At 43.5% G+C, this 26821-nt stretch overlaps 1 protein-coding gene across 1 annotated transcript in view; it reads right to left on the reverse strand.

Annotated features, from left to right (window-relative positions):
* Positions 1–26821, reverse strand: part of LOC126159673 (monocarboxylate transporter 12-like) — a gene marked incomplete at its 5' end in the record, with an annotated part of 113343 nt that overhangs the window by 34799 nt on the left and 51723 nt on the right. The window contains 3 exons of the mRNA XM_049916567.1: positions 1398–1716; positions 15399–15563; positions 19059–19227. Coding sequence (XP_049772524.1) covers positions 1398–1716; positions 15399–15563; positions 19059–19227 — 653 coding nt within the window. The remainder of the gene's footprint in view (positions 1–1397; positions 1717–15398; positions 15564–19058; positions 19228–26821) is intronic.

Genomic DNA, 26821 nt, shown 5'->3' on the forward strand with positions numbered 1-26821 from the left:
CAGTCTTATCAAACCTAATTGAATCCGATATGCGGTTGTCGGAACATGCCCTTGATGCAGATGGTCTCCCGGCTCCTTTTGGTAAAGGGTTGGTGTCTTTGCAAGTACATTGTTGCTACTTCTCTCTTCAAATCAATCTGAGAAATAATTTGGTTTCTTGCTTTATTATACAAAATCCAACTGTTTTGTATGACGACATCTAACATCCATGTAAAGGGACACCAGTACCATTTCTTGCTTCTTATTGCAATGCGATAGCATGCTAGATTCTCATCCATCTGAGCAGTACCTCCGATATATGTATTATATTTGGCTACCAGTTTTGGCCTTGGAATCATTATATTTCGCTTTTTTAGTTGCGAGAATCTCTTGACTTGGCCAACTTCTTGTGCACCACATGAAGAAGAGATCATTGTGACAACTGAGTTGGTCCGCAGCTCGTGGTCGTGCGGTAGCGTTCTCGCTTCCCACGCCCGGGTTCCCGGGTTCGATTCCCGGCGGGGTCAGGGATTTTCTCTGCTTCGTGATGACTGGGTGTTGTGTGATGTCCTTAGGTTAGTTAGGTTTAAGTAGTTCTAAGTTCTAGGGGACTGATGACCGTAGATGTTAAGTCCCATAGTTCTCAGAGCCATTTGAACCATTTGAACCACTGAGTTGTCCAGCCACCGCACATACAATAATCCATCATTCTTCTCTATTCGGATCTGGGAGCTCAACAAACACATCACCTTCAATATCGTCATTATAAAGAATGTCCAGCGCCTCAGCAAGCGAGAAACCTCTTCTAAACCAAAAAAGAGAAAATTCGTCCTTTTACTGAGTACAAGCGCCTAGTGTTGGCATATGGCAACACCGAGGTTCAAACGACCTAAAAGAACGTAATTTATTTCACAGCAAGCAGTAACCCCCAAAGAATATATATTTGAGTATTTAAAGCACCACCATACTAAGAAACCAAATTATATATCGTAAGTTACTCTGTAAAACATACTTACTCGAACTTATACTCCATTTTACTTCGTCATTCAGCAAATGACGACTTCCAACACTGCTTATGCCCCAAAATTTAAATGTATTGTTAAAACTGTTGCATTGTAGTGATCTTTACAGTCTTGTGGAACGGAATCCAATGCTGCCAACACTCTCGCTTCGTTGATGTCGTGGAATCAATGATTTTAAAAAAGTGTTACAAACGTTGCCATATGGCAAGTCTGGGCGCTAATGGGTTACTGACAGTTCCGTAATTTTCACATCTCTCAGAGTGTAGAAAGGTCATTATGTCTGAACACAAAATATGTTCCATGATTAAGTGAAATTGGCCAGTACTTATGTGTATCCGATTTTCTACCCTTTTTGTAGATTGCTATGACCTGGGCCTTCTTCCAGTCCAGACTTACCAGGTAGAAGACGGGCGTGTAGACTCCGAGCGCGCTGACGGCGGATGAGAGCATGAGCACCTGCACGGCGCGGATGCGCAGCGGCGTGACGTCGAAGAAGGGCGGCCGCGGCTGCTGCTGCTGCTGCTGCTGCTGGAGGCGGCGCTGCTGCGGCGAGGGCGGCTTCTTGTGGCGCGCCTTCTTGCGCTGGCTCTTGAGCAGCAGGATGGCGCGCCGCTGCGGGTGGTACATGGACGCCGAGCGGTACAGCATGCCCAGGAAGAAGGCGGCGCACAGCAGCACCGTGACGGCCTGCAGGCCGAGGCGCCAGCCCCACTGCCTGCCGCAAGCACGGCGCGCTCACCACCTGTGGCCGCGCTCCGCCGGAATACCTAGCGCAAAGTGCCGGCGCCCCCCGCCCGGCTAAGCAGCGGCCCGCGGCCGACATCAAAGGCGCGGCTGCCTGCGGTACCCCGCACCGGCTGGCAGTTAACCGGCTTTGTGCGCACGACAGCGCATTACCTGCCCGTGTCAGCTATGGCGGGCCGCACCTCAGTGACGGAGTATATCGAGTTCCGACCACACTTTGTCCGTCCACTCGACTGTCTTTAGAGAGTTCATTAAGTCTCTTCGGGTTTCAAAAGCGACACAGGTGCTTCCTCTTTGTGAATAATGAGCTTAGGTTCCCAAGGGGAATGAAACCGTAACGCTGGAGAGTGCAATTATCCTCTTTCAGAAGCTTTCCAGAATATCTTTCACATATAAGTTAGCTGTACACAAACGGCGTGACGTAAGCTGCGAGGAGGAGGGAACATCCAATAAATAATGCAAAACTTTTTTTTCATGGCCAGTTTCGGCTGAAAAAATGCGGAATTTCCTGTGCGCCATCGAGGAATTTTCCCGTTTCAGCCCTGTAGCTTCACGAAGTTCCGCTAGGTGGCGGCGCTGTACGTGGCCTCCGACATGGCGTCTGTAACGGAGGTGCAGTCTAAGCAGGGAGCTGACATTGAATTTCTTTTGACAGAAAACCAGAGCATCGCAGATAGTCATAGGGACTTCCATAATGCCTTCGGAGAGCTGGTGGTGAACAGAAGCACGGTGAGTCGTTGCACGATAAGCCTGTCAGTTCATCAAGGCTGCTCAAACCTGTCCGATCAGCGGTAGGGAAGGGAAAATCCGACTAATTAAAACCGATACCGATATTTTTGTTCTGAGTAACCTATACTTTTCGGTATTTGTTTGGTCTCGGTTACAAAACGCGTTTAATTTTTATTTTTTAATAACAACAGAATAGTAAGACCGAAACATCAATTAACCACAACAGCAGTACTAAAATATTTCGTTTTTAAATAAACCTTTTTTTAAAGCAGGTGTGATTTTTATTCGTAAAATTTTCGTTGGTTTGAAATACTGCATTATTATAAAAAATGTAAAAAGTGATCAGTGCTATTTTAATAACAATACCGAGAGGAACGAGTAACAAATGCATGACATAGGAATTGGTACAGCATTTCTGAGACAACAACGGCCCTTTTGCCGTACGAAGTGACTTGAGATTTGAGATAAGTGATTACATGCAATACACGGTAGTTTCTCGCTGTAGTCGCTGGACATCTTTTGTATTGCAGAATGGCACCAACTCTGTTCTGGGAATATTTTTATGTGTCATAGCAACGAAATACAATGCTTCATTTGATATGAGTAGGGATTAAAGATCAGTCTCTCATTTGTATCAAATAGTAAAAGAGGAAGAAAATTATATTAACAATAAAAAATTACAAACTTAACAACAGTTCATTCGTAGTGTACAATTGAAATAGAAAGTAGCTGATCTGTCACCTGTGTGTACATAATATGCTTTTGAAAATGGACAAATTAACACAAAAAAAGAGTTCTTCAACCTCAGTTTTCACACTTCAGCGCTGATTATTAGCAGTGGCCAAGTAGTAGTATGGTCCCCGATTACAACATGATTTTTGAGCCGAGTTTCAAAAAATTAGACTTATTAGGAGAATGCTACTCGTTCTTTTGTAGTATTCAACCACTTTTTTTTTACAAAATCACTGAACGTTTGACAGATTAAGATACCTTTTATTTGGCTATTAAATTTGAAATTATCTTGAAACTGAGAGCGTGAAAATCTTTTGCAGTCTTTGTTAGAATTCTACATTTCTTACGGGAAACGATAGACATAAAAACCGAAAATCGATTATTTCAGAAACCGGATTTTTGAGCGGTGTTAACAGTTTAAACTGCCGCGAAAGAAAACGATATGACCGGAAACCAAATGATTCAGCGATAAGCGCCACCCCTAGCCGACAGTCGCAAACCGCTGTGCTGGACTCAGGAAACTGGAGAAACGACTTCAGCGAGTCCGCCACCAGAAAACTGTAAGCTAACTTCTCTCTCTCTATCACAATGCAAGGCCTCACAAAAGCCTGCGCACCCGAGAGCAGATCCTTCATTGCACTCTTCTTCTTCACCCACCATACAGCCCTGATATCACACCTTCCGATTTGCACCTACTTGGCCCAATGAAATATGCAATCCAAGTGAAGCAGTACGTTTATGATGAGGAGGTTATTGATCCACCAAGATGTCGGCTCCGACGCCGCCTAGTAGAGTAGTACCATGCGGGAAAGCACACCTTCCGAGCAAATTGGCGTAAGGCAGAGGCGTTGAACGGAGATTGTGTTGAAAACTTCTGTAGTCAAAATGCTGGGGAATAATATGGTGTATTGGATTCCTGAATGAAAGGAATCTGCTTCCAAGAAAAAAATAGATGTGTTACATTAGTTACTGAAAGCCCCTCGCAAATGTGTCGAGAAGAGTTTAGGTTTCTTTTGCGTGAAACCATTTAAATCTGAAGAACAATAGGCTAGAAGTATTCAGTATGTTGTGCTATCAAGAAATTTTACAATTGTGATGGGCAGATAAAATACTCGTACAAAATGAAGAAATATGACACAGTAGGTGAGGGAAGAGGTCTTTGGAAGCCACTTCAGAAAAGAAAAACAGGCGATCTGCCCGACTGAACGGCATCCCAAAACAGTTAACTCGCCACACTGTATGGAGGAGTAGAAACGAAAACTAGGAACAGGCAAATACTAGAATAGACAAAAAAGAACATAGAGGACGTCGCGGGCGGTACGTAGAAATAAAATAGTATTAGCACAGCATAGCCAAAGACAGAGTACAGTACAGATGAAGACGAAATGCTGATGGTTTTAAAAATGGCCAAATTTTAATTGCCATGAATGGATACAATCATCCTCAGATCCAGTGAACCACAACATTTTCTCAACACTGTAAGTTCAATGTGGGGAAATTATCGGTCTTGAAATGCAGAGAAACTGTACTTGAAAGGGTCACAAGTTTGCAACAACCAGCTACTTTACATAACTTTAGTTTTGCTTGTTTCGGACTTTTCCTCATTCATCTGCCCTAATTGACCTGTATGCTTATCGCTTTTTCGCGGACTGCATTTTGAAATGTGAAACTACATTCCGCGCTTCTTCCCTTATTGGAGACATATTACATTCAATGGGTTACATAGATGAGAGGTGAAATATAAGAACAATTTTAACCAGAGTTTGTATCACATTCACTGGTCATTGTTTTTATTGTTTTAGTCGGTATTATCACATCTCAAATAATGGAATACTTTCATTGACACCTTGTGTATGCAAAAGTTGTTCAATAAATAATTCGCACATCCTTTTTTTACAGCCGTTAATGTATAATGGAAAACGCCCTGCTTCAAATTTGATCTTACGTGTGGTAAGTTCTGAACACTTTTGGCAGATGACTGAGATGAGGTGGACCATCAAAATGGCTTCTCCGCGGGACAATTGTTAAAAGAAACATATTGTAATCGATTCTTGATTGCAGAAAAATGGTTCAAATGGCTTGACGCACTATGGGACTAAACATCTGTCATCAGTTCCCCAGACTTAGAACTACTTAAACGTAACTAACGTAATGACATCACACACATCCATGCCCGAGGCAGGATTCGAACCTGCGACCGTAGCAGCAGTCAGGTTCCGGAATGAAGAGCCTATAACCGCTCGGCCACAGCGGCCGGCTGCTTGCGGAAAAAGAAACCGTAGTGAACACTAATAACAGTTAGTGCGCAGAGAGTGGTGATGATGCAGATGGTAGCTGTTGTGCGATGGGTAAAGAGGTTTAAAGCATTAGGAAATAAAGGAACATTTCAGCCACGTTAGGGACATCCTGTCACAGCCATGGAGCCGACATGGTGAATCGTGCGGATGCCATTATTCGTGTAGAACTGAACAGTTGAACCTACAGCTATCGGTGAGCATTGTAAGTTGGTGCACAATTAGTGTTCTTGCCATGGGGCATTCCACTGTTAAATGCGGACACGGGAGCGGATGGGTGGAAATAATACACTGAAGACCTCTATGACGGGGAGGACTTGGATGACAGCGTGAGGGAAGAAGAGACTGGAGTCGATATACAGAAGATATGGGATCTAGTATCAGAATCGGACTTTAAAAGGGCATTCGAAGACTTAAAATCGAATAAGGTAGCAGATATAGATGGCATTCCATTATCATTTCTAAAAGCATTGGGAGAAGTGGAAACACGGCTATTCACATTGTGCGTAGAATGTATGAGCTTGAAGATCAACATCCACACAATGCCGAAGATTGCAAGAAAAAACAAGTGGAAAAATTATCACACAAACAGCTTAACTGCTAATGCATCCAAGTTGCTGACAAGAACGTAAAACAAAATTGAGAATGTGTTAGGTGACGATCAGTTTGGCTTTAGGAAGGTAAAGGCACTAGAGACGCAGTTCTGACGTTGCGATTGATAATGGGAGCAAAATTAAAGAAGAACAAGACACGTTCATAGGATCTGTCGAATTGGAGAAAGCGTTCGATAATGTCATATAGTGCAAGATGTTAGCAATTCTGAGAAACATAGAGGTGAGCTACAGGGAAAGACGCATATTATACAATGTGTAAAAGAGCCAACATGGAACAATAGGAGTCGAAGACCAAGAACAAAGGGTTCGAATTAAAAAGGAAGTAAGACTATTTTTCAATCTATACATGGAAGAAGCAATGACGGAAATAAAAGAAATGTTCAAGAAAGGAATTAAAAACCAAGATGAAAGGCAATCAGTGAGACCATTCCCTGACGGCACTGTTATTCTCAGTGAAAGTGAACAAGAAAATGGAATGAACAGTTTAATGAGTACAGAATATGGACTGAGAGTAAATCGAAGAACCACGTAAGTAATGAGAAGTAGCAGAAATGAAAACAGCGAGAAAGTTAATATCGGTATTGGTGATCACGCAGTACATAGTTAAGGAATTCTGCCATCTAGGCAGCAAAATAATGCATGGCAGAAAAAGAAAGGAGGACATTAGAACCAAACCAGCACTGGCAGAAAGGGCATTCCTGGCTGACAGAACTCTATTAGTATCAAGAAGAAATTTCTGAGAATGTACATTTGGAACACAGCAATTGTGTGGTACTGATACTTGGATTGTGGGAGAACTAGAAGAGATGAAAACCCTAGCATTTGAGATGTGGTGCTACAGAAGAAGTTTGAAAATTAGATGGACTGCTAAAGTCAGGAATGAAGAGATTGTCCAGAGAATTGGCGAGAAAGTATATATGGAAAACACTAACAAGAAGAAGGGACAGGATGGTAGGACATCTTTTAAAACTTCAGAGAATAATTTCTATGGTATTACAGGGAACTTAGTGGGTAAAAGCTCTAGAGGAAGATAGAGACTGGACTTTATCCAGCCAATAGTAGAGGACGTAGGTTGTAAGCGCTTCTGTGAGATGAAGAGTTTGACACAGGGAAGGAATTCGTGGCGGGCCGCATCAAATCAGTCAGAAGTTTGATGACTAAAAAACAAAAAAAAAACACAAAACATTGTTTCAACGAATGCTAACAGAGTACTGCAAGATCCACTGAAAATCCGTTTCATTTGAAATGTTGAAGCAATGGAGAGGCAATTCGGTCCCTGATCGTTGCATGTGACGAAATCTGACCGCATCAGTTTAAGCTGGAAACTGAACCTGGAGTGGCGCCACCCGCAATCATAAAAAAGAACAAATTCAATTTAGTGTCCTCCGGTCGTGAAGTCATGTTGACACTCTTATGGGATAGTGAGGTTGTCATCCATGAGTGTGTTAGCAAGAGAGTCAACCACTAATTCAGAGGCATATGTGAAGACTGGGAACAAACTCATGAACCGTTTCCGAGTCGTTCGATCTCACAAAAATAAAAAAAATGAAATCTTGCATCAGTAGCACAGCGCACCCCTGAAACAAGTCTGAGAACCCAAGAACACATCGTCTTTATCTAATCCACTCTATAGCCCAGATCTGGCACCCTCGGACTTCAACAAGTTTGGGCTACATAGGGATTATACACATGAAACTTACTTTGAAAATCATGAGAGCGTAATTCATGCAGTTGAATCATGGCTTCGAACACAGGACAACAACTTTTACCAACTCAGAATGCATGCTCTTACAGAACGCTAGCGTAACGCCTCAGAATGGGATGGGATGGCGGCTGTGTAGAATAATAGCACACAGAGGAGATGTGTTGAAAGGTAGTGTCACCAAATAATAGCTCTTAATAATAAACATATTCTGAGAAAAAAATGTGTGGAATTACATTTTAAACTACTCTCACATACACTGATAAGCCAAAACATTATGACCACTGCCTACGACGACATTAGTTACCACATGAAGGCGTTTTCGGTTACATGACGCGGTAATAAAACAATGTAAGATGAGCAGACACGGAAGGGGGACCACCCTAGCGAAGATATGGGCTGCAAATGGGGAAATCGATTGAGATAAGCGACATTAAGAAAGGGCAGATTATTATTACACAGAGCCTGTAAACGAGTGTCTCGGAAACGGCGAACCTGGTCGAATGTTCATTTGCTACTGTCGTGAGCTTCTACGGAAGGTGGAAGGACACTGAAACTACCACTAGGCGCTAAATGGTTGGACGACCACGACTCTTCACGGAACGTGATGTTCGGAGGCTTGTCTGCTCAATAAGGTAGGACTGATGATGATCTGTGTTACCTCTGCCGAAAGAGCACAATGCTGGTGCACGCAAAAGTGTTTCGGAGCACGGAGTTCATCGTACGTTGTTCAACATGGAGCTCCGCAGCGGACCACCCCTACGAGTTCACATGCTGACGCTACAACATCGTCAGTTACGACTGCAGTGGGGATGGGACCATCGGGTTTCAGCCGTCGATCAATGGAAGCGTGTCGGCTCTTCGGTGAATGACATGTTTAGTACACTAGGTCGATCGTCATCTCCACATACGCCATCGTCGAGGTGAATGGCGGCTCGAAGAGTGCAGCGCACCATGGACCCCAGGCTGGTGGGAGCAGTATTACGCTGTGGGAGACGTTCTCCGGCGCTTGCATGGGGCTTGGGGTGGTAGTCGAAGAGAAGCTGAAAGCTGCAAACCGCCAGCATCCCTTCATATCTGATGTCTTCCCTGACCGCGACCTCATCTTTCAGCAGTGTAACTGTCCGTATCTCGCAGCCAGATCCGTGCTACAGTGGTTTGAGGAGCACTGTGGTGAACTGAAGTTGCTGCTTCGGCGACCAAATTAGAGTTATGTAAATCTCGGCATATCAGCGGTCCGTTTTTACATGACCTGTGCGTACATGTCTAACGCCACATACCTTCCACAACCCCACCAACAAACTGTCGGATCCCTGCAGTCGGACAAACAAGCTATTAAGCAAGTGGTCAAAAGGTTTTGAGTCATCAGTGTATGGTACGATCAAACGACTTGCCCGTCGTGCTGGAGGAGGTACCATTCCATTCGTAACGGAACACCAACCTGTTTCCTACAAAACGTCCGAGGACACCTCTACACATATTTAATGGGCAACGGATTGGTCGGTGAGCTCCAGTAAGTTGGACAGCTCGTTCCTGCGATCTTAATCCTATGGATTTTTGGTTGTGGGGCACTTGAAATGTTTGGTACAAGCAAGCACTAGAGACTCGCATCATCGATGACTGTCACCGCGTCCGTGACTGACCTGGAGATTTTCAGAAAGTGCATGATTCCCTAAGGCGTCGGCCAGAAGCACACCTTACTATTGGCACAATACTGAACACCTTTCATCGATGTTCTACAGGTGCAAGTTGCATGTAACATGTAGCCAATTATATTAGAAGCTCTACCGTTTCACAGCAACAAAAAAATATATATATTCCCGTTTATTTACTTATTTGTCTTCTACTTTCTGAATGTCGTTTGTTATACGAAACAATTTGCAGTTGATGAGATGTTTTTAAAGTAGCTAAGGTGAATAAGTGTTCATAGCTGTTAAGGTATACATTTCAGTACCACATTTACCGGACATTTTTCCATGATTTAGCCCACACTACCTCCTCTCAAAATATGGAGTACTTTTTTTCAACGTCCTGTGTACATACGGATGTCCCATTTACGACGGTGAGTCGTATGAAAATCTTAAATAGTTTTCTAAATATTATTTATTGTGCAGAAGTGGTACAAAGCTGTATCACTTTCCAACATAATCTCCCCCACGCTCAATGCAAGCCCTCCAGCGCTTACAAAGTGCATAAATTCCTTTAGAAAAAAATTCTTTTGGTTGTCCGCGCAACCACTCATGCACCGCGTGGGGTACCTCTTCATCAGAACGGAACTTCTTTCTTCCCATTGCGTCTTTGAGTGGTCCAAATATATGGAAATCACTTGGGGCAAGGTATGGTGAGTATGGTGGATGAGGAAGACACTCAAAATGCAAGTCTGTGATTGTTGCAACTGTTGTACGGGCAGTGTGGGGCCTTGCATTGTCATGTTGCAAAAGAACACCTGCTGACAGCAATCCACGTCGCTTTGATTTGATAGCAGGCCGCAGATGATTTTTTAGGAGATCTGTGTATGATGCACTGCTGACAGTGGTTCCTCTAGGCATGTAATGCTCCAAAATGACGCCTTTTTCGTCCCAAAAGAGAGTCAGTATAACCTTCCCTGCTGATTGTTCTGTTCGAAACTTCTTTGGTTTTGGTGATGAGGAATGGTGCCATTCCTTGCTCGCTCGCTTCGTTTCCGGTTGGTGGAGGTGAACCCAAGTTTCGTCCCCAGTAACGATTCTTGCAAGGAAGCCATCACCTTCTCGTTCAAAGCGCCGAAGAAGTTCTTCACAAGCATCAACAGTCGTTCGCTCATTTCAGGATTCAGCTGCCGTGGCACCCATCTTGCAGACACTTTGTGAAACTGGAGCACATCATGCACAATGTGGTGTGCTGACCCATGAATAATCTGTAAACATGTTGCAATGTCATTCAGTGTCACTCGGCGGTTTTCATTCACTATGGCTTCAGCCGCTGCAATGTTCTGTGGAGTCACAACTCGTTGTGCCTGACCTGAACGAGGAGCATCTTCCACTGAAGTCACACAATTTGCAAACTTCCCACTCCATTCGTAGACTTGCTGCTGTGACAAACACGCATTACCATGTTGAACCTTTATTCGTCGATGAATTTCAATAGGTTTCACACATTCACCACGCAAAAACGGAATAACAGAACGCTGTTCTTCCCTGGTGCAAGTCGCAAGTGGGGCAGCCGTCTTTATACTGATACTGCGACGGTATGTGTGCATCTGCACTATGCTGCCACTTACAGGCTATTCTGCAAGCTGTTTGTAGCACGATAACCAACTTACAGGATAACGGCGCGAAATTTCGATTTGTAATTATTAATTTAAGGTTTTCATTTGACTCACCCTCGTACGTTGACTAGCCCAAATAACTTTAGCAGAAGCAATAGAAAGAATATGAAACCAAATGTCGTTTAGCTACAGGGGAAGCTTTAACCAGAATGACTGCCTTTCTTGAGTCTTTATTCCTTACGAAGATGTGAATGCAAATACGTCTTTAGTTCTGCTCAAACACGTATCACGGAATACCATTACCCTAAATGTTAGTTTATTAAATAGGTAAAACAAAACTGACTTTCACTTCCCTGTACTAGCACGGAGTGCATGGATCTTAGATAATGTAAGTAGGTATAGATATTACTTACCATTACTTAACCACGGAGAAAGTAGTTTACAAGAACTGTAATTGCAAGTGTTTACAATTCGGGCACATACAGTACAGTACTGAAGCTATTTTAAATGTATTCCTTCCCTTTGGTGTGAATTCTCCATGTGTTTCCGATTGTTTACCGTCGACTATGGCTCCTATTCATTATTTACATGGTAGTGCTACTACTTTAATGAGTGGGAAAAAGCAAAGTGGCACCTGTGATCTGAAGCGAACGAGATTCAGAAGGGAGAAATACGGACATACAGCAGTATCGAGAAGAAGATCAAAGTAAAGTGAAATAAGGAAAAGTAATAATTTTAAATTATCGACTACAATGAGGCGAAAAAAGTCATGGAATAGCGATCTGCCCATGTACAGACGGTGGTAGTATCGCGTACACATGGTACAAAAGGGCAGTGCATTGGTGGAGCAGCTATTTGTATTCAGGTGATTCACGTGGAAAGGTTTCCGATTTGATTATGGCCGCACGACGGTATTAACTGAACGCGGAATGTTAGTTGGAGCTAAAGGCATGGGGCAACCAGTTTCGGAAATCGTTAGGGAATTCAGTATTACGAGGTTCACAGTGTCAAGAGAATTTAGAGAATACCAAGTTCCAGGCATTACCTCTCAATAATGACAACGCGGTGACCGACGGCATTCGGTTAACTACTGAGAACAGCGGCGTTCGCGTAGAGTTGTCAGTACCATCAAACTAGCAAACCTACGTCAAATAACCGCAGAAATCAATTTAGGACGTATGACGAAGGTATCCAAGACAGGGTGGCGAAATTTGAAGTTAATGGGCTATGGCAGCCGACCACAGGCGCGAGAGTCTTTGTTATTTGCACGGCATGGCCTGTAACACGTTTCCTACCTTCGTGACCATGTGGGTCGGACCCCACACGGGATGAGTCCCGATTTCTACAACTACACCTACATCTACATCTACATCTACATGGATACTCTGCAAATCACATTTAAGTGCCTGGCAGAGGGTTCATCGAACCACCTTCACAATTCTCTATTATTCCAATCTCGTATAGCGCGCGGAAAAAATGAACACCTATATCTCTCCGTACGAGCTCTGACTTCCCTTATTTTATCGTGGTGATAGTTCCTCCATATGTAGGTCGGTGTCAACAAAATATTTTCGCATTCGGAGGAGATAGTAAGTGACTGGAATATCGTGAGAAGATTCCGTCGCAACGAAAAATGCCTTTCTTGTAATGATTTGCAGCCCAAATCCTGTATCATTTCTGTGACACTCTCTCCCATATTTCGCGATAATACGAAACGTGCTGCCTTTCTTTGAACTTTGTCGATGTACTCCGTCAGTCCTATCTGGTAAGGATCCCACACCGCAAGCAGTATTCTAAAAGAGGACTGAGAAGCGTAGTTTAGGCAGTCTCCTCAGTAGGTCTGTTACATTTTCTAAGTGTCCTGCCAATAAAACGCAGTTTTTGGTTAGCCTTCCCCACAACATTTTCCATGTGTTCCTTCCAATTTCAGTTGTTCATAACTGTAATACCTAGGAATTTACGGCTTTTAGATTAAAATGATTTATCGTGTAACCGAAATTTAACGAGTTCCTTTTAACACTCATGTGGATGACCTCATACTATTAGTTATTTATGGTCAACTGCCACTTTTCGCAACATTCATATATTTTTTCTAAATCGTTTTGCAGTTTGTTTTGATCTTCTGATGACTTTATTAGTCGATAAACGACAGCGTCATCTGCAAACAACCGTAGACGGCTGCTCATATTGTCTCCCAAATCGTTTATATAAACAAGGAACAGCAAAGGGCCTATAACACTACCTTGGGGAACGCCAGACATTACTTCCGTTTTAGTCTATGACTTTGCGTCAGTTACTACGAACTGTGACCTCTCTGACAGGAAATCACAGATCCAGTCACATAAATGAGGCGATATTTCGTAAGCACGCAATTTCACTACGAGCCGCTTGTGTGGTACAGTGTCAAAAGCCTTTTTTCAGTTGGTAAGAGGTGATGGTAGGGTTCGAGTGCAGCGGAGACCCCACGAAGGCACGGCAGTTGTCAACAAGGCACTGTGTAAGCTGGTGGTGGCTCGATAATGTTGTGCGCTCTGTTTACATGGAATGGACAGGGTCCTACGGTCCGACTGAACCAATCGTTGGCTGAGTATGGTTATGTTCGGCTACTTGGAGGCCATTTTCTGCAATTCATTGCCCTCTTGTTCCCAAACAACGATGGAATTTTTATGGATGACAATGCGCCATGCTACCGGGCGACAATTGTTCGCGGTTCGTTCGAAGAATATTCTAGATAGTTCGAGCGAATGGTTTGGCTACACAGATCGCTCCACACAGTCGGCCACTGTGGCCGAGCGGTTCTAGGCGCTTCAGTCCGGAACCGCGCTGCTGCTACGGTAGGAGGTTCGAATCCTGCCTCGGGCATTGAAGTGTGTGTAATGTCCGTAGGTTAGTTAGGGTTAAGTGGTTCTAAGTCTAGGGGACTGATGATCTCAGATGTCCCATAATGCTTAGAGCAATTTGAACCATTCTTTTCTTTTTCGCTCCCCACGAATCCCATTGAACATTTATGGTACCTAATCGACATGTCCGTTCGTGGACAAAATACTGCACCGGCAACACTTTCGCAGTTGTGTTGGCTACAGAGGCAACATGGTTCAATATTTATGTAGGGCACTTCCGACAACTTGTTGAGTCCATTCCAGGCGAAGATCTACAGTGGGCCGGCAAAAAGGGTGTCCGACACGATATTAGGAGGCATCTAATGAGTTTTGCCACCTCAGTGTATAGATTTAGGAGGAAAAACAGTTACAACAAAGGTAATAACTGAAAATCTATAACAAAACTGAGCAAGCAGTAAAGGAAACAAAAGAAAAATTCGAAGTAGGTATTAAAATCCATGGAGAAGAATAAAAACTTTGAGGTTCGCCGATGACATTGTAATTCTGTCAGAGACAGCAAAGGACTTGGAAGAGCATTCGAACGGAAATGACAGTGTCTTGAAAGGAGGATATAAGATAAATATCAACAAAACCAAATTGAGGATAATGGAATGTAGTCGAATTAAGTCGGGTGATGCTGAGGGAATTAGATTAGGAAATGAGACTCTTACAGTAGCAAAGGAGTTTTGCTATTTGGGGAACAAAATAACTGTTGATGGTCGAAGTAGAGAGGATATAAAATGTAGACTGGCAATGGACAGGAAAGCGTCTCTGAAGAAGAGAAATTTGTTAACATCGATTAGAGATTTAAGTGTCAGAAAATCGTTTATGAAGGTGTTTGTATAGAGTGTAGCCATGTATGGAAGCGAAACATGAATGATAAATAGTTTGGACAAGAAGAGAATAGAAGCTTTCGAAATGTGGTGCTACAGAAGAATGGTGAAGATTAGATGGGTAGATCACATAACTAACGAGGAGGTATTGAATAGAATTGGGGAGAAGAGGATTTTGTGGCACAACTTGACAAGAAGAAGGGACCGGTTGGTAGGACATGTTCTGAGGCATCAAGGGATCACAAATTTAGCACTGGATGGCAGTGTGAAGGGTAAAAGTCGTCGAGGGAGACCAAGAGATTAATACACTATGCAGATTCAGAAGGATGTAGGTTGCAGTAAGTACTGGGAGATGAAGAAGCGTCCACAGGATAGAGTAGCATGGAGAGCTGCATCAAACCAGTCTCAGGACTGAAGACCAGAACAACAACAACATCAACAACAACAACATAACAAAATAGTGAGATTCATACTGTGAAATTTGTTGACCACCGATATGGTGTAGACGAGAGAAAAAAAAAAAAAACAAAATTAGTGCAGGTCACAAAACCCGCCCATGAAGTTACTACGACGTGCAGTTAGGAGAGGCTTAGACGCGACACGTTGCGCACAGAGCGACTCACCCGACGGCCTCCCTGTAGAGTACGGAGAAGAGGGCGATGCCGACGCCGGCGCCCGCCTGCACCACCATTTCGACGAACTCGCGGCGCCGCCGGAAGTAGTGGCCCAGCGTCAGCGACGCCGTCTCCCGCACCAGGCCGCTAGACATGCCCAGGAGAACGCCGTAGCTGCAACACACCAACGTGACGGCGCCACGTACTTCACTAGATAATCTGAAGAATAGTGTGCTACAGAATGTAAGACAAGTCCTCGACATCTGACTGGTCGACAAATACACTACTGGACATTAAAATTGCTACACCACGAAGATGACGGGCTACAGACACGAAATTTAACGGACAGGAAGAAGATGCTGTGGTATGCAAATGATTAGCTTTTCAGAGCATTCACACAACATTGGCGCCGGTGGAGACACCAACAACGTGCTGACATGAAGAAAGTTTCCAACCGATTTCTCATACACAAACAGCAGTTGACCAGCGTTGCCTGGTGAAACTTTGTTGTAATGCCTCGTGTAAGAAGAAGAAATGCGTACCATCACGTTTCCGACTTTGATAAAGGTCGGATTGTAGCCTATCACGATTGCGGTTTATCGCATTGCGACATTGCTGCTCGCGTTGGTCGAGATCCAATGACTGTTAGCTGAATATGAATCGGTGGGTTCAGGAGGGTAATAAGGAACGTCGTGCTGGATCCCGACGGCCTCGTATCACTAGCAGTCGAGATGACAGGCATCTTATCTGCATGGCTGTAACGGATCGTGCAGCCGCGTCTCGATCCCTGAGTCAACAGTTGCGGACGTTTGCAAGACAGCAACCATCTGCACGAACAGTTCGACGACGTTTGCAGCAGCATGGACTATCAGCTCGAAGACCATGGCTGCGATTACCCTTGACGCTGCATCGCAGACAGGAGCGCCTGCGATGGTGTACGCAACGACGAACCTGGGTGCACGAATGCCAAAACGTCACCCGGCGTGATGGTATGGGGTGCCATTGATTACACGTCTCGGTCACCTATTGTTTGCATTGACGGCACTTTGAACAGTGGACGTTACATTTCAGATGTGTTACGACCAGTTGCTCTGCACTTCAATCGATCCATTCGAAACCCTACATTTCAGCAGGATAATGCACGACCGCATGTTGCAGGTACTGTAAGGGACTTTCTGGTTACAGAAAATTTTCAACTGCTGCCCTGGCCAGCACATTCTCCAGGTCTCTCACCAATTGAAAACGTCTGGTCAATGGTGGCCGAGCAACTGGGTCATCACAATCTGCCAGTTATTACTCCTGATGAACTGTGGTAACGTGTTGCATCTGCATGGGTAGCAGTACCTGTACACGCCATCCAAGTTCTGTTTGACTCAATGCCCAGACGTATCAGGGCCGTTATTATGGCCAGAGGTGGTTGTTACGAGTATTGATTTCTCAAGATCTATGCAACAAAATTGCTTGAAAATGTAATAACGGCGTTGATAGGCCTGGGCATTGAGTCAAACAGAGCTTGGATGTCGTGAACAGCTACAGCTGCACATGCAGCTTCAACACGATACCGAGTTTATCAGGAGTAGTGACTGGCAGATGATGAATACACGCTTTCAATGTGCGTTCACAACGATGTCTCCGAACACGGATGCGACCATCGTGATGCTGTAAACAGAACCTGGATTCATCCGAAAAAAATGACGTTTTGGCATTCGTGCACCAGGTTCGTCGTTGAGTATACCATCGCAGGCGCTCCTGTCAGTGATGCAGCGTCAAGGGTAACCGCAGCCATAGGTTCCGAGCTGATAGTCCATGCTGCTGCAAACGTCGTCGAACTGTTCGTGCAGATGGTTGTTGTCTTGCAAACGTCCTCATCTGTTGACTCAAGGATCGAGACGTGGCTGCACGATCCGTTACAGCCATGCGGATAAGATGCATGTCATCTCGACTGCTAGTGATACGAGGCCGTTGGGATCCAGCACGGCGTTCCGTATTACCCTCCTGAACCCACTGATTCCATATTCTGCTAACAGTCATTGGATCTCGACGAACGCGGGCAGCAATGTCGCGATACGATAAACCGCAATCGCGACAGGCTACAATCTGACAAGTCGGAAACGTGACGGTACGCATTTCTCCTACTTACACGAGGCGTCACAACAACGTTTCTCCAGGCAACGCTGGTCAACTGCTGTTTGTATATGAGAAATCGGTTGGAAACTTTCCTCATGCCAACACGTTGTAGGTGTCACCACCGGCGCCAACCTTGTGTGAATGCTCTGAAAAAATAATCATTTGCATATCACAGCATCTTCTTCCTGTTGGTTAAATTTCGCGTCTGTAGAACGTCAACTTCGTCGTGTAGCAATTTTAATGGCCAGTAGTGTAGATGAATACTATCGCCAAGAGTATTTCTTTGCGAGAAGTAGAGAAATGTGATCTATTCAGTCCTCTGGTGACAACTTGGAGTCATTAAAACAGAATGAACAACTTTAATTTAAATGTGAGACATTGCTGGCTAGAGGAGCTTTGTAATCTTGAAATGTGATGGCACCCCACACGTCGGCTGCCTGGTGAATAACTAACTAGTCCTGGTGACCCATCGCTGCAATTCCGTCCAGTAAATCCCTTAGGCGGAGGTGAAATCATAGCTGATTTGATCAGAGTTAGAGATGACACAGCGTAACATTTAACCCTCTAACGGTAAGGTTGGGGTTGGATCCGACCCCAGCGAGTCTATTTCGTTTATAACTCCCCACTCCCTTTTCTGAGGGCGCTGTGGTTCCAGCTACCTTACCATCCAGTCGTCCCGAGAACACCGAGGAGGCCACATCAGTCTGGTGAGTGACCTGCAGCTACACTCTCTTTCCGAAACCTACATTACCCGCGCTCGGGTTGGATCCGACCCCACCTTACTGTTTACGTCACACTTATTAGTTTCTTTTGTGGGGAGGATTCAACCCCATATTGATGTTTGTATTACATCTAACTTTTGTTTTCTCTTCTACTATCTTACTAAAATGGCGCATCAACTCCTTAGAACTCCTGAGGAGATATACAACGAGTTTCTCCAACAGGAGGCTGAGCCAGAGGATGTCAACAATATCGATGCAGAAAACTGTTCAGAAACCAACTATTACATTATGTGTACAAAGACATTTATTACTGAGAACTTTATATTTCGAAACTGCTGACACTATAATTATTTTCTACAAGTAGTAAGAGATGTTTCTCATTTAGTTCCTATCTTTAGAAATTCTAAAGCACTCAAGTTCCTAGTTGATGACTGAATCTATTGATTTTTACTATGTTTTCAAAAATTTTATACAGAATATTTCTATTAATGTATTTTTTGCAATCAAGTTCCTATTTTTTCCAAAGTACTTTATATTCTTACTTATTGACTATAAAAATAAAAAAAGTGTTATAACAAATATTATATGTCTTTAATTGATAATAAAGCTTTTGACCATTATTCATTTTTTATTTTACCCCGAAAAATCGATATTTGGAGGGTGGGGTATGATCCAACCCCATCTTACCGTTTATGTCAGGAAACTTCACCATACCGTTAGAGTGTTAAGCATGCCTGTGCCATGGTAGCAGAGAAAAAGTCCTCTTTACAAACTGAATGAAGTTAAAGTACTAAGAGCTTGCTAGGAGGTGGGGACATACCTGAGCAGCAGCTGGTGCAGCTGCGTGGCAAAGGACGCGAAGAGGCAGGCCAGTGCCATCACGAGCCCGGCCAACATGGCGGTCAGCCGCGTCCACTTGCGCCTGCACAGAGACACCGCCAGGGGCGCTGCCAGCAGCCACGAGGACGTGCTCAGCGCGCCCAGCCACGCTGAAACAGCAAGACACTCCACAGCTCAGCAAGTGACTGGGCACAGGTGGGGAGGTTAGAGAACTCTAGCGTTTAATTCTGACTGTGCAGCGTCTGCCTGAAGCAAATATCTGTTCAAGTCAATAGCAAATCCTGAACGTGGTTCGTCAAAAAAAAAAAAAAAAGTACAATAAAGTGTCACTGTTATTTTAGTTGTAATGAACTAAAACCGTTGCAATATGTGATTTCTTTTTTGTGTGCGCCCACTAATGTGTCGGACTGGTATGCACATACTGCTAAATGAAACCGTTTCAGCTTTTCTACCTTCATTGTAAAGGACATTTCAGATAAAGTGTCTTCCTCTGTAACTTAGGTGTAAAGAGTAATTAATTAGACAGGCAAATGTAAGAAAGTTACTGTTTCCACCGAGTTTTCAAAATAGTACATTTACACATCTTCCAGAGAGTTATAGAGACTTCGCACAATTTTTTAAACACAACATAATTTTTCTGTATCTTGTTGCCAGTGCTATATTCAAAAATAGTGGAGTGAGTCACATAAAGATCCTATAAGCTGAAATATGGCTCAGACTACTGCACATGTAGATTTGCCTTCTTGCATTGGCTGTCCTACATCTACATCTACATTTATACTCCGCAAGCCACCCAACGGTGTGTTTGTCTGGGCCATTTACCATTGCTCAGTTGACTTCACGGCCAGTATGTTCAATGACTTGTAACTCAGCATTGAGAATAATTTAATGAAGAGAGACGACGAAAGCGAATTACTGTAGTAAGAAAATTTAAAACAAAACTGCTGAAAGAGTAACGTTTCTTACGTTTATCTACTTAACTAAATGCTCCTTTTGCTAATTACTTTCCTTCCAAAATAAGTATTCCTTTCTATTATTATTTTGTAAGTTCCAGACAGAAACAACTTATCTGAAAGACCCTGTAGATCACTTATCGGTTATTGACATCGTTGGAGTGCGGCAGATGGCGCATGCAAATCGTATTGAACTGTAACTGATTCCTCCATTAAATCTAATAGACTCAAATCTACATCTACATCTACATTTATACTCCGCAAGCCATCCAACGGTGTGTGGCGGAGGGCACTTTACGTGCCACTGTCATTACCTCTCTTTTCTGTCCCAGTCGCGTATGGTTCGCGGGAAGAACGACTGTCTGAAAGTCTCCGTGCGCGCTCGAATCTCTCTAATTTTACATTCGTGATCTCCTCGGGAGGTATAAGTAGGGGGAAGCAATATATTCGATACCTCATCCAGAAACGCACCCTCTCGAAACCTGGCGAGCAAGCTACACCGCGATGCAGAGCGCCCCTCTTGCAGAGTCTGCCACTTAAGTTTGCTAAACATCTCCGTAACGCTATCACGGTTACCAAATAACCCTGAGATGAAACGCGCCGCTCATCTTTGGATCTTCTCTATCTCTTCCGTCAACCCGATCTGGTACGGATCCCACACAGATGAGCAATACTCAAGTATAGGTCGAACGAGTGTTTTGTAAGCCACCTCCTTTGTTGATGGACTACATTTTCTAAGGACTCTCCCAATGAATCTCAACCTGGTACCCGCCTTACCAACAATTAATTTTATATGATCATTCCACTTCAAATCATTCCGCACGCATACTCCCAGATATTTTACATAAGTAACTGCTACCAGTGTTTGTTCCGCTATCATATAATCATACAATAAAGGATCCTTCTTTCTATGTATTCGCAATACATTACATTTGTCTATGTTAAGGGTCAATTGCCACTCCCTGCACCAAGTGCCTATCCGCTGCAGATGTTCCTGCATTTCGCTGCAATTTTCTAATGCTGCAACTTCTCTGTATACTACAGCATCATCCGCGAAATGCCGCATGGAACTTCCGACACTATCTACTAGGTCATTTATATATATTGTGAAAAGCAATGGTCCCATAACACTCCCCTGTGGCACGCCAGAGGTTACTTTAACGTCTGTAGACGTCTCTCCATTGATAGCAACATGCTGTGTTCTGTTTGCTAAAAACTCTTCAATCCAGCCACACAGCTGGTCTGATATTCCGTAGGCTCTTAATTTGTTTATCAGGAGACAGTGCGGAACTGTATCGAACGCCTTCCGGAAGTCAAGGAAAATAGCATCCACCTGGGAACCCGCATCTAATACTTTCTGGGTCTCATGAACAAATAAAGCGAGTTGGGTCTCACACAATCGCTGTTTCCGGAATCCATGTTGATTCCTACAGAGTAAATTCTGGGTTTCCAAAAGCGACATGATACTCGAGCAAAAAACCTTGTTCTAAAATTCTACAATAGATCGACGTCAGAGATATAGGTCTATAGTTTTGCGTATCTGGTCGACGACCCTTCTTGAAGACTGGGACTACCTGTGCTCTTTTCCAATCATTTGGAACCTTCCGTTCCTCTAGAGACTTGCGGCACACGGCTGTTAGAAGGGGGGCAAGTTCTTTCGCGTACTCTGTGTAGAATCGAATCGCTATCCCGTCAGGTCCAGTGGACTTTCCTCTGTTGAGTGATCCCAGTTGCTTTTCTATTCCTTGGACACTTATTTCGATGTCAGCCATTTTTTCGTTTGTGCGAGGATTTAGAGAAGGAACTGCAGTGCGGACTTCCTCTGTGTTTAGTATTTTGGCTTTACGTGTGTCATCCTCTGTTTCAATGCCATCATCATCCCGAAGTGTCTGGATATGCTGTTTCGAGCCCCTTACTGATTTAACGTAAGACCAGAACTGCCTAGGATTTTCTGTCAAGTCAGTACAATGAATTTTACTTTCAAATTTACTGAACGCTTCACGCATAGCCCTCCTTACGCTAACTTTGACATCGCTTAGCTTCTGTTTGTCTGAGAGGTTTTGGCTGCGTTTAAACTTGGAGTGAAGCTCTCTTTGCTTTCGCAGTAGTTTCCTAACTTTGTTGTTGAACCACGGTGGGTTTTTCCCGTCCCTCACAGTTTTACTCGGCACGTACCTGTCTAAAAGGCATTTTACGATTTCCTTAAACTTTTTCCACAAACACTCAACATTGTCAGTGTCGGAACCGAAATTTTAGTTTTGATCTGTTAGGTAGTCTGAAATGTGCCTTCTATTACTCTTGCTAAACAGATAAACCTTCCTCCCTTTTTTTATATTCCTATTAACTTCCATATTCAGGGATGCTGCAACGGCTTTATGATCACTGATTCCCTGTTCTGCACTTACAGAGTCGAAAAGTTCGGGTCTGTTTGTTATCAGTAGGTCCAAGATGTTATCTCCACGAGTCGGTTCTCTGTTTAATTGCTCGAGGTAATTTTCGGATAGTGCACTCAGTATAATGTCACTCGATGCTCTGTCCCTACCACACATCCTAAACATCTGAGTGTCCCAGTCTATATCTGGTAAATTGAAATCTCCACCTAAGACTATAACATGCTGAGAAAATTTATGTGAAATGTATTCCAAATTTTCTCTCAGTTGCACTGCCACTAATGCTGCTGAGTCGGGAGGTCGGTAAAATGAGATAATTATTAACCTAGCTCGGTTGTTGAGTGTAACCTCCACCCATAATAATTCACAGGAACTATCCACTTCTACTTCACTACAGGATAAACCACTACTAACAGCGACAAACATGCCACCACCAGTTGCATGCAATCTATCCTTTCTAAACACCGTCTGTGCCTTTGTAAAAATTTCAGCAGAATTTATCTCTGGATTCAGCCAGCTTTCTGTACCTATAACGATTTCAGCTTTGGTGCTTTCTATCAGAGTTTGAAGTTCCGGTACTTTACCAATGCAGCTTCGACAGTTTACAATTACAATACCGATTGCTGCTTGGTCCCCGCACGTCCTGACTTTGCCCCGCACCCTTTGAGGCTGTTGCCTTTTCTGTACTTGCCCGAGGCCATATAACCTAAAAAACCGCCCAGTCCACGCCACACAACCCCTGCTACCCGTGTAGCCGCTTGCTGCGTGTAGTGGACTCCTGACCTATCCAGCGGAACGCGGAACCCCACCATCCTATGGCGCAAGTCGAGGAATCTGCAACCCACACGGTCGCAGAACCGTCTCAGCCTCTGATTAAGGCCCTCCACTCGGCTCTGTACCAAAGGTCCGCAGTCAGTCCTGTCGACGATGCTGCAGATGGTGAGCTCTGCTTTCAGCCCGCTAGCGAGACTGGTAGTCTTCACCAAATCACATAGCCGCCGTAAGCCAGAGAGGATTTCCTCTGATCCATAGCGACACACATCATTGGTGCCGACATGAGCGACCACCTGCAGATGGGTGCACCCTGTACCCTTCATGGCATCCGGAAGGACCCTTTCCACATCTGGAATGACTCCCCCCGGTATGCACACGGAGTGCACATTGGTTTTCTTCCCCTCTCTTGCTGCCATATCCCTAAGGGGCTTCCAACTACCAGTTAGCCCACCCTCTGCGACCGCCCGGATCTTGCAGACTGAGGGGCAACCTCTGGAACGGGACAAGCAGCCATGTCCGGCCGAAGATCAGTATCAGCCTGAGACAGAGCCTGAAACCGGTTCGTCAGACAAACTGGAGAGGCCTTCCGTTCAGCCCTCCGGAATGTCTTTCGCCCCCTGCCACACCTCGAGACGACCTCCCACCCTAACACAGGTGAGGGATCAGCCTCAATGTGGGCAGTATCCCGGGCAGCCACAGTCGTAGTCCGATCGGGGGATGCGTGGGACGAGCTGGCCGTCCCCGACAAACCGCCATCCGGACCCCCACAGTGATGCCCATTGACAACAGCCTCAAGCTGTGTGACCGAAGCCAACACTTCCTGAAGCTGGGAGCGAAGGGATGCCAACTCAGCCTGCATCCGAAAACAGCAGTTGCAGTCCCTATCCATGCTAAAAACTGTTGTGCAAAGACCGTCTGAACTAATCTACAGAGAGCACAAACAAATCGACACAAAATTAAACGGTTATTAAAATACAAGATTGCATAGTAAATGCAGTAATGCTGCTACTTGCGCACTGCTGACACATTGCTCGGCGGCGGAAGAAGACTACACGATTTTACACTATTCAGGTAATAAAACGCGATGCTACAACTCTCAAATACTATAATACGCCCGAAATTTATGAATTAAACAATGCAAGTACCAAAAACACGCAAAGAAATTAAGAATTAAACTATGTAACAAGTAAGTGAGCTATGAGTATACGACTTTCTGCTGGCAGCTGCTTATCCAACGGCGGCAGACAGAACACTGACTGTGGCCAACCGACACTGACCGTTCAACACAAAAACGGAAGACAGACGACTACGCGAATTTACAATATTCAGGTACCAAAATGCGATGCTACAACTCTCAAATACTATAATACGCCCGAAATTTATGAATTAAACAATGCAAGTACCAAAAACACGCAAAGAAATTAAGAATTAAACTATGTAACAAATAAGTGAGCTAGGAGTATACGACTTGCTGCTGACAGCTGCTTATCCAATGGCGGCAGTGAGCTTGTTGTACTTATGTATGAACGTTTTAATAATGCGTAGAATGGCCCCTTTATTAAAAAATAAATTAAGAATTTATCTAGTCGCATGTTATCTATATAACCTGAAAGAATATCTCAAAGCTGGTGATTAAAGACGAGCTCCATCCAACAAAACATTATTAAGACCTCTGTACAACTGTAAACCAAGACACATAGGCAGACAGTGGTGTACTTTACTTTGTACAATAATGGTCTCTTCTGTTGATGTTCTCTTTTAACTTACATTCTGCCGCTGAAGCGAAGCTGCCAAACAGTAGAATTGTGAAGATTACTGAGTGATTTTTTGTTAGCATCCACATGTGATTTTACTTTGGATACATCTGTGATGATTTGTACTGATTTTATGTATGGATACAAGCTATATCACAATCTGGTAATCCGTTTCTAAATGTATAAGGATATGTTTGCTTTGTTTTCAGTACCATCTTAGAATGACCTAAGGTCGAATTGCAGTAACGGATATTGTAAATAAATAGTATACTCAATGGAGTGTCTCAGGTCATTTAAAAATTCCTAAAGACTGTTGACTCACAACAACAAAATTCTGTATAATTGTGTACATATAATGTCATTCTTATTTTATCGTGAAATACATAGTTAATAAGTGGATCTTTATGACTCTGTAATGATACGTATTGTATCCTCATTGCTTTCTATAGTCAATCTGATGATGGCTATCCGAAAGCCAGAATGAGTATTTACTCTTCTTCAGGATATTCGAGTTCTGTCGTTGTAACTACATTTCACTTCTTGCTCCTTACCTTCTCCTCCAACGCACAATCCATTGCACTACTATAAACTTTTGTCCCCTCATCATCGTTTCACACTCCCCCAACCAAAAAAAAAAAAAAACCTCCATCAGTATTCGTCACTGCTCTTACATAGTATATAAATACACAGCAAAATAATTAAGTTGAATTACACACATAAAATAAACTAAAAAAAGAGTATAGGTCATAGACAAACTAGTAATAAGATTATGTTGGCAACACTACAAAATATAATACATATTTGAAGTATAAAAATTAACAGAAAATAGTGCTGTGCGAAAAAGTGTGCTGTGAAAAACATAAAAAAATGCATAGTGTTGCAGAGCAACTAAACATTAGACCACAACTACCAGTGTCTAAAGAGGAAATACATCAACGATGTGTTAGCAGACGGCATTTCCTGATGTAAGCGAGAAATCAAGCGGAAATCACCGTAAGTAAAAGCCAACATATTGTTAAGAAACAGTTTTTAGATCTTAAAGCAAATGAAAATGCAAATAACTTAATTACAGACCACTGATGATGTTTCACCTCAATAAAAGGAAACGCATCTGGTTGAAAGAAAAAGAGAAACAAAACACGCATTCTTTTGTAGTTGCAACGATAGAACTAAAATACCTCAAGATCGTAAAGCAAATACGGACAATACGCCACAAAAATGAAGAATTTAATGAATATTTACTTTGCATCGGAGTGTGGATTGATCTGAAATTTCTTGGCAGATCGTAACTGTATGCTGGACCAGGACTCGAACCCTGGTATTTTACCTTTCAGAGACAAATGCGTCACAGGACTAGCAGTCCTGAAAGAAAGGATAGACTTTCTTCCAGGAGCGCTAGCCCGGCAAGGTGCGTTGGAGAACTTTCTTTGAGTTTTAAACGAAAGGAGAAAAGTAATACCGGAATTATAACTGTGAGGGCAGAGTGCGGCAAAATCCCCAAAATGTGGCCGAAACCCGAAGAAGACAAAACGCCACACAAGGTGGTTTTTGTGGTCGATGGTTACGAATTTGAAGTTACGAAATGGTGGGTCCAATTTAGCAACGAGACGCAAGAAAACCTGTCATAATTTATTAATAATAGCGTATATAGAGAATTTGAAGGCCAATAATTACAGCAGTAAACAGAATGACAACGTGATTTCTTTATTAAACCAAAATAATAGAATATTCATCGTAAATGTGTTGGAGAATAACACTTCTTCAATACCACAAAATTGCCATACAGTAGTATAATGGAACAAATTTTAAGGTCGGTGATTAAATGCAACTAATAAACGTAATAGTATAATCAACGATAGAAGTAATTGTTAG

The sequence above is a fragment of the Schistocerca cancellata genome, chromosome 2 (assembly GCF_023864275.1).
Source record: "Schistocerca cancellata isolate TAMUIC-IGC-003103 chromosome 2, iqSchCanc2.1, whole genome shotgun sequence".
NCBI classification, from domain to species: Eukaryota; Metazoa; Arthropoda; class Insecta; order Orthoptera; family Acrididae; genus Schistocerca; species Schistocerca cancellata.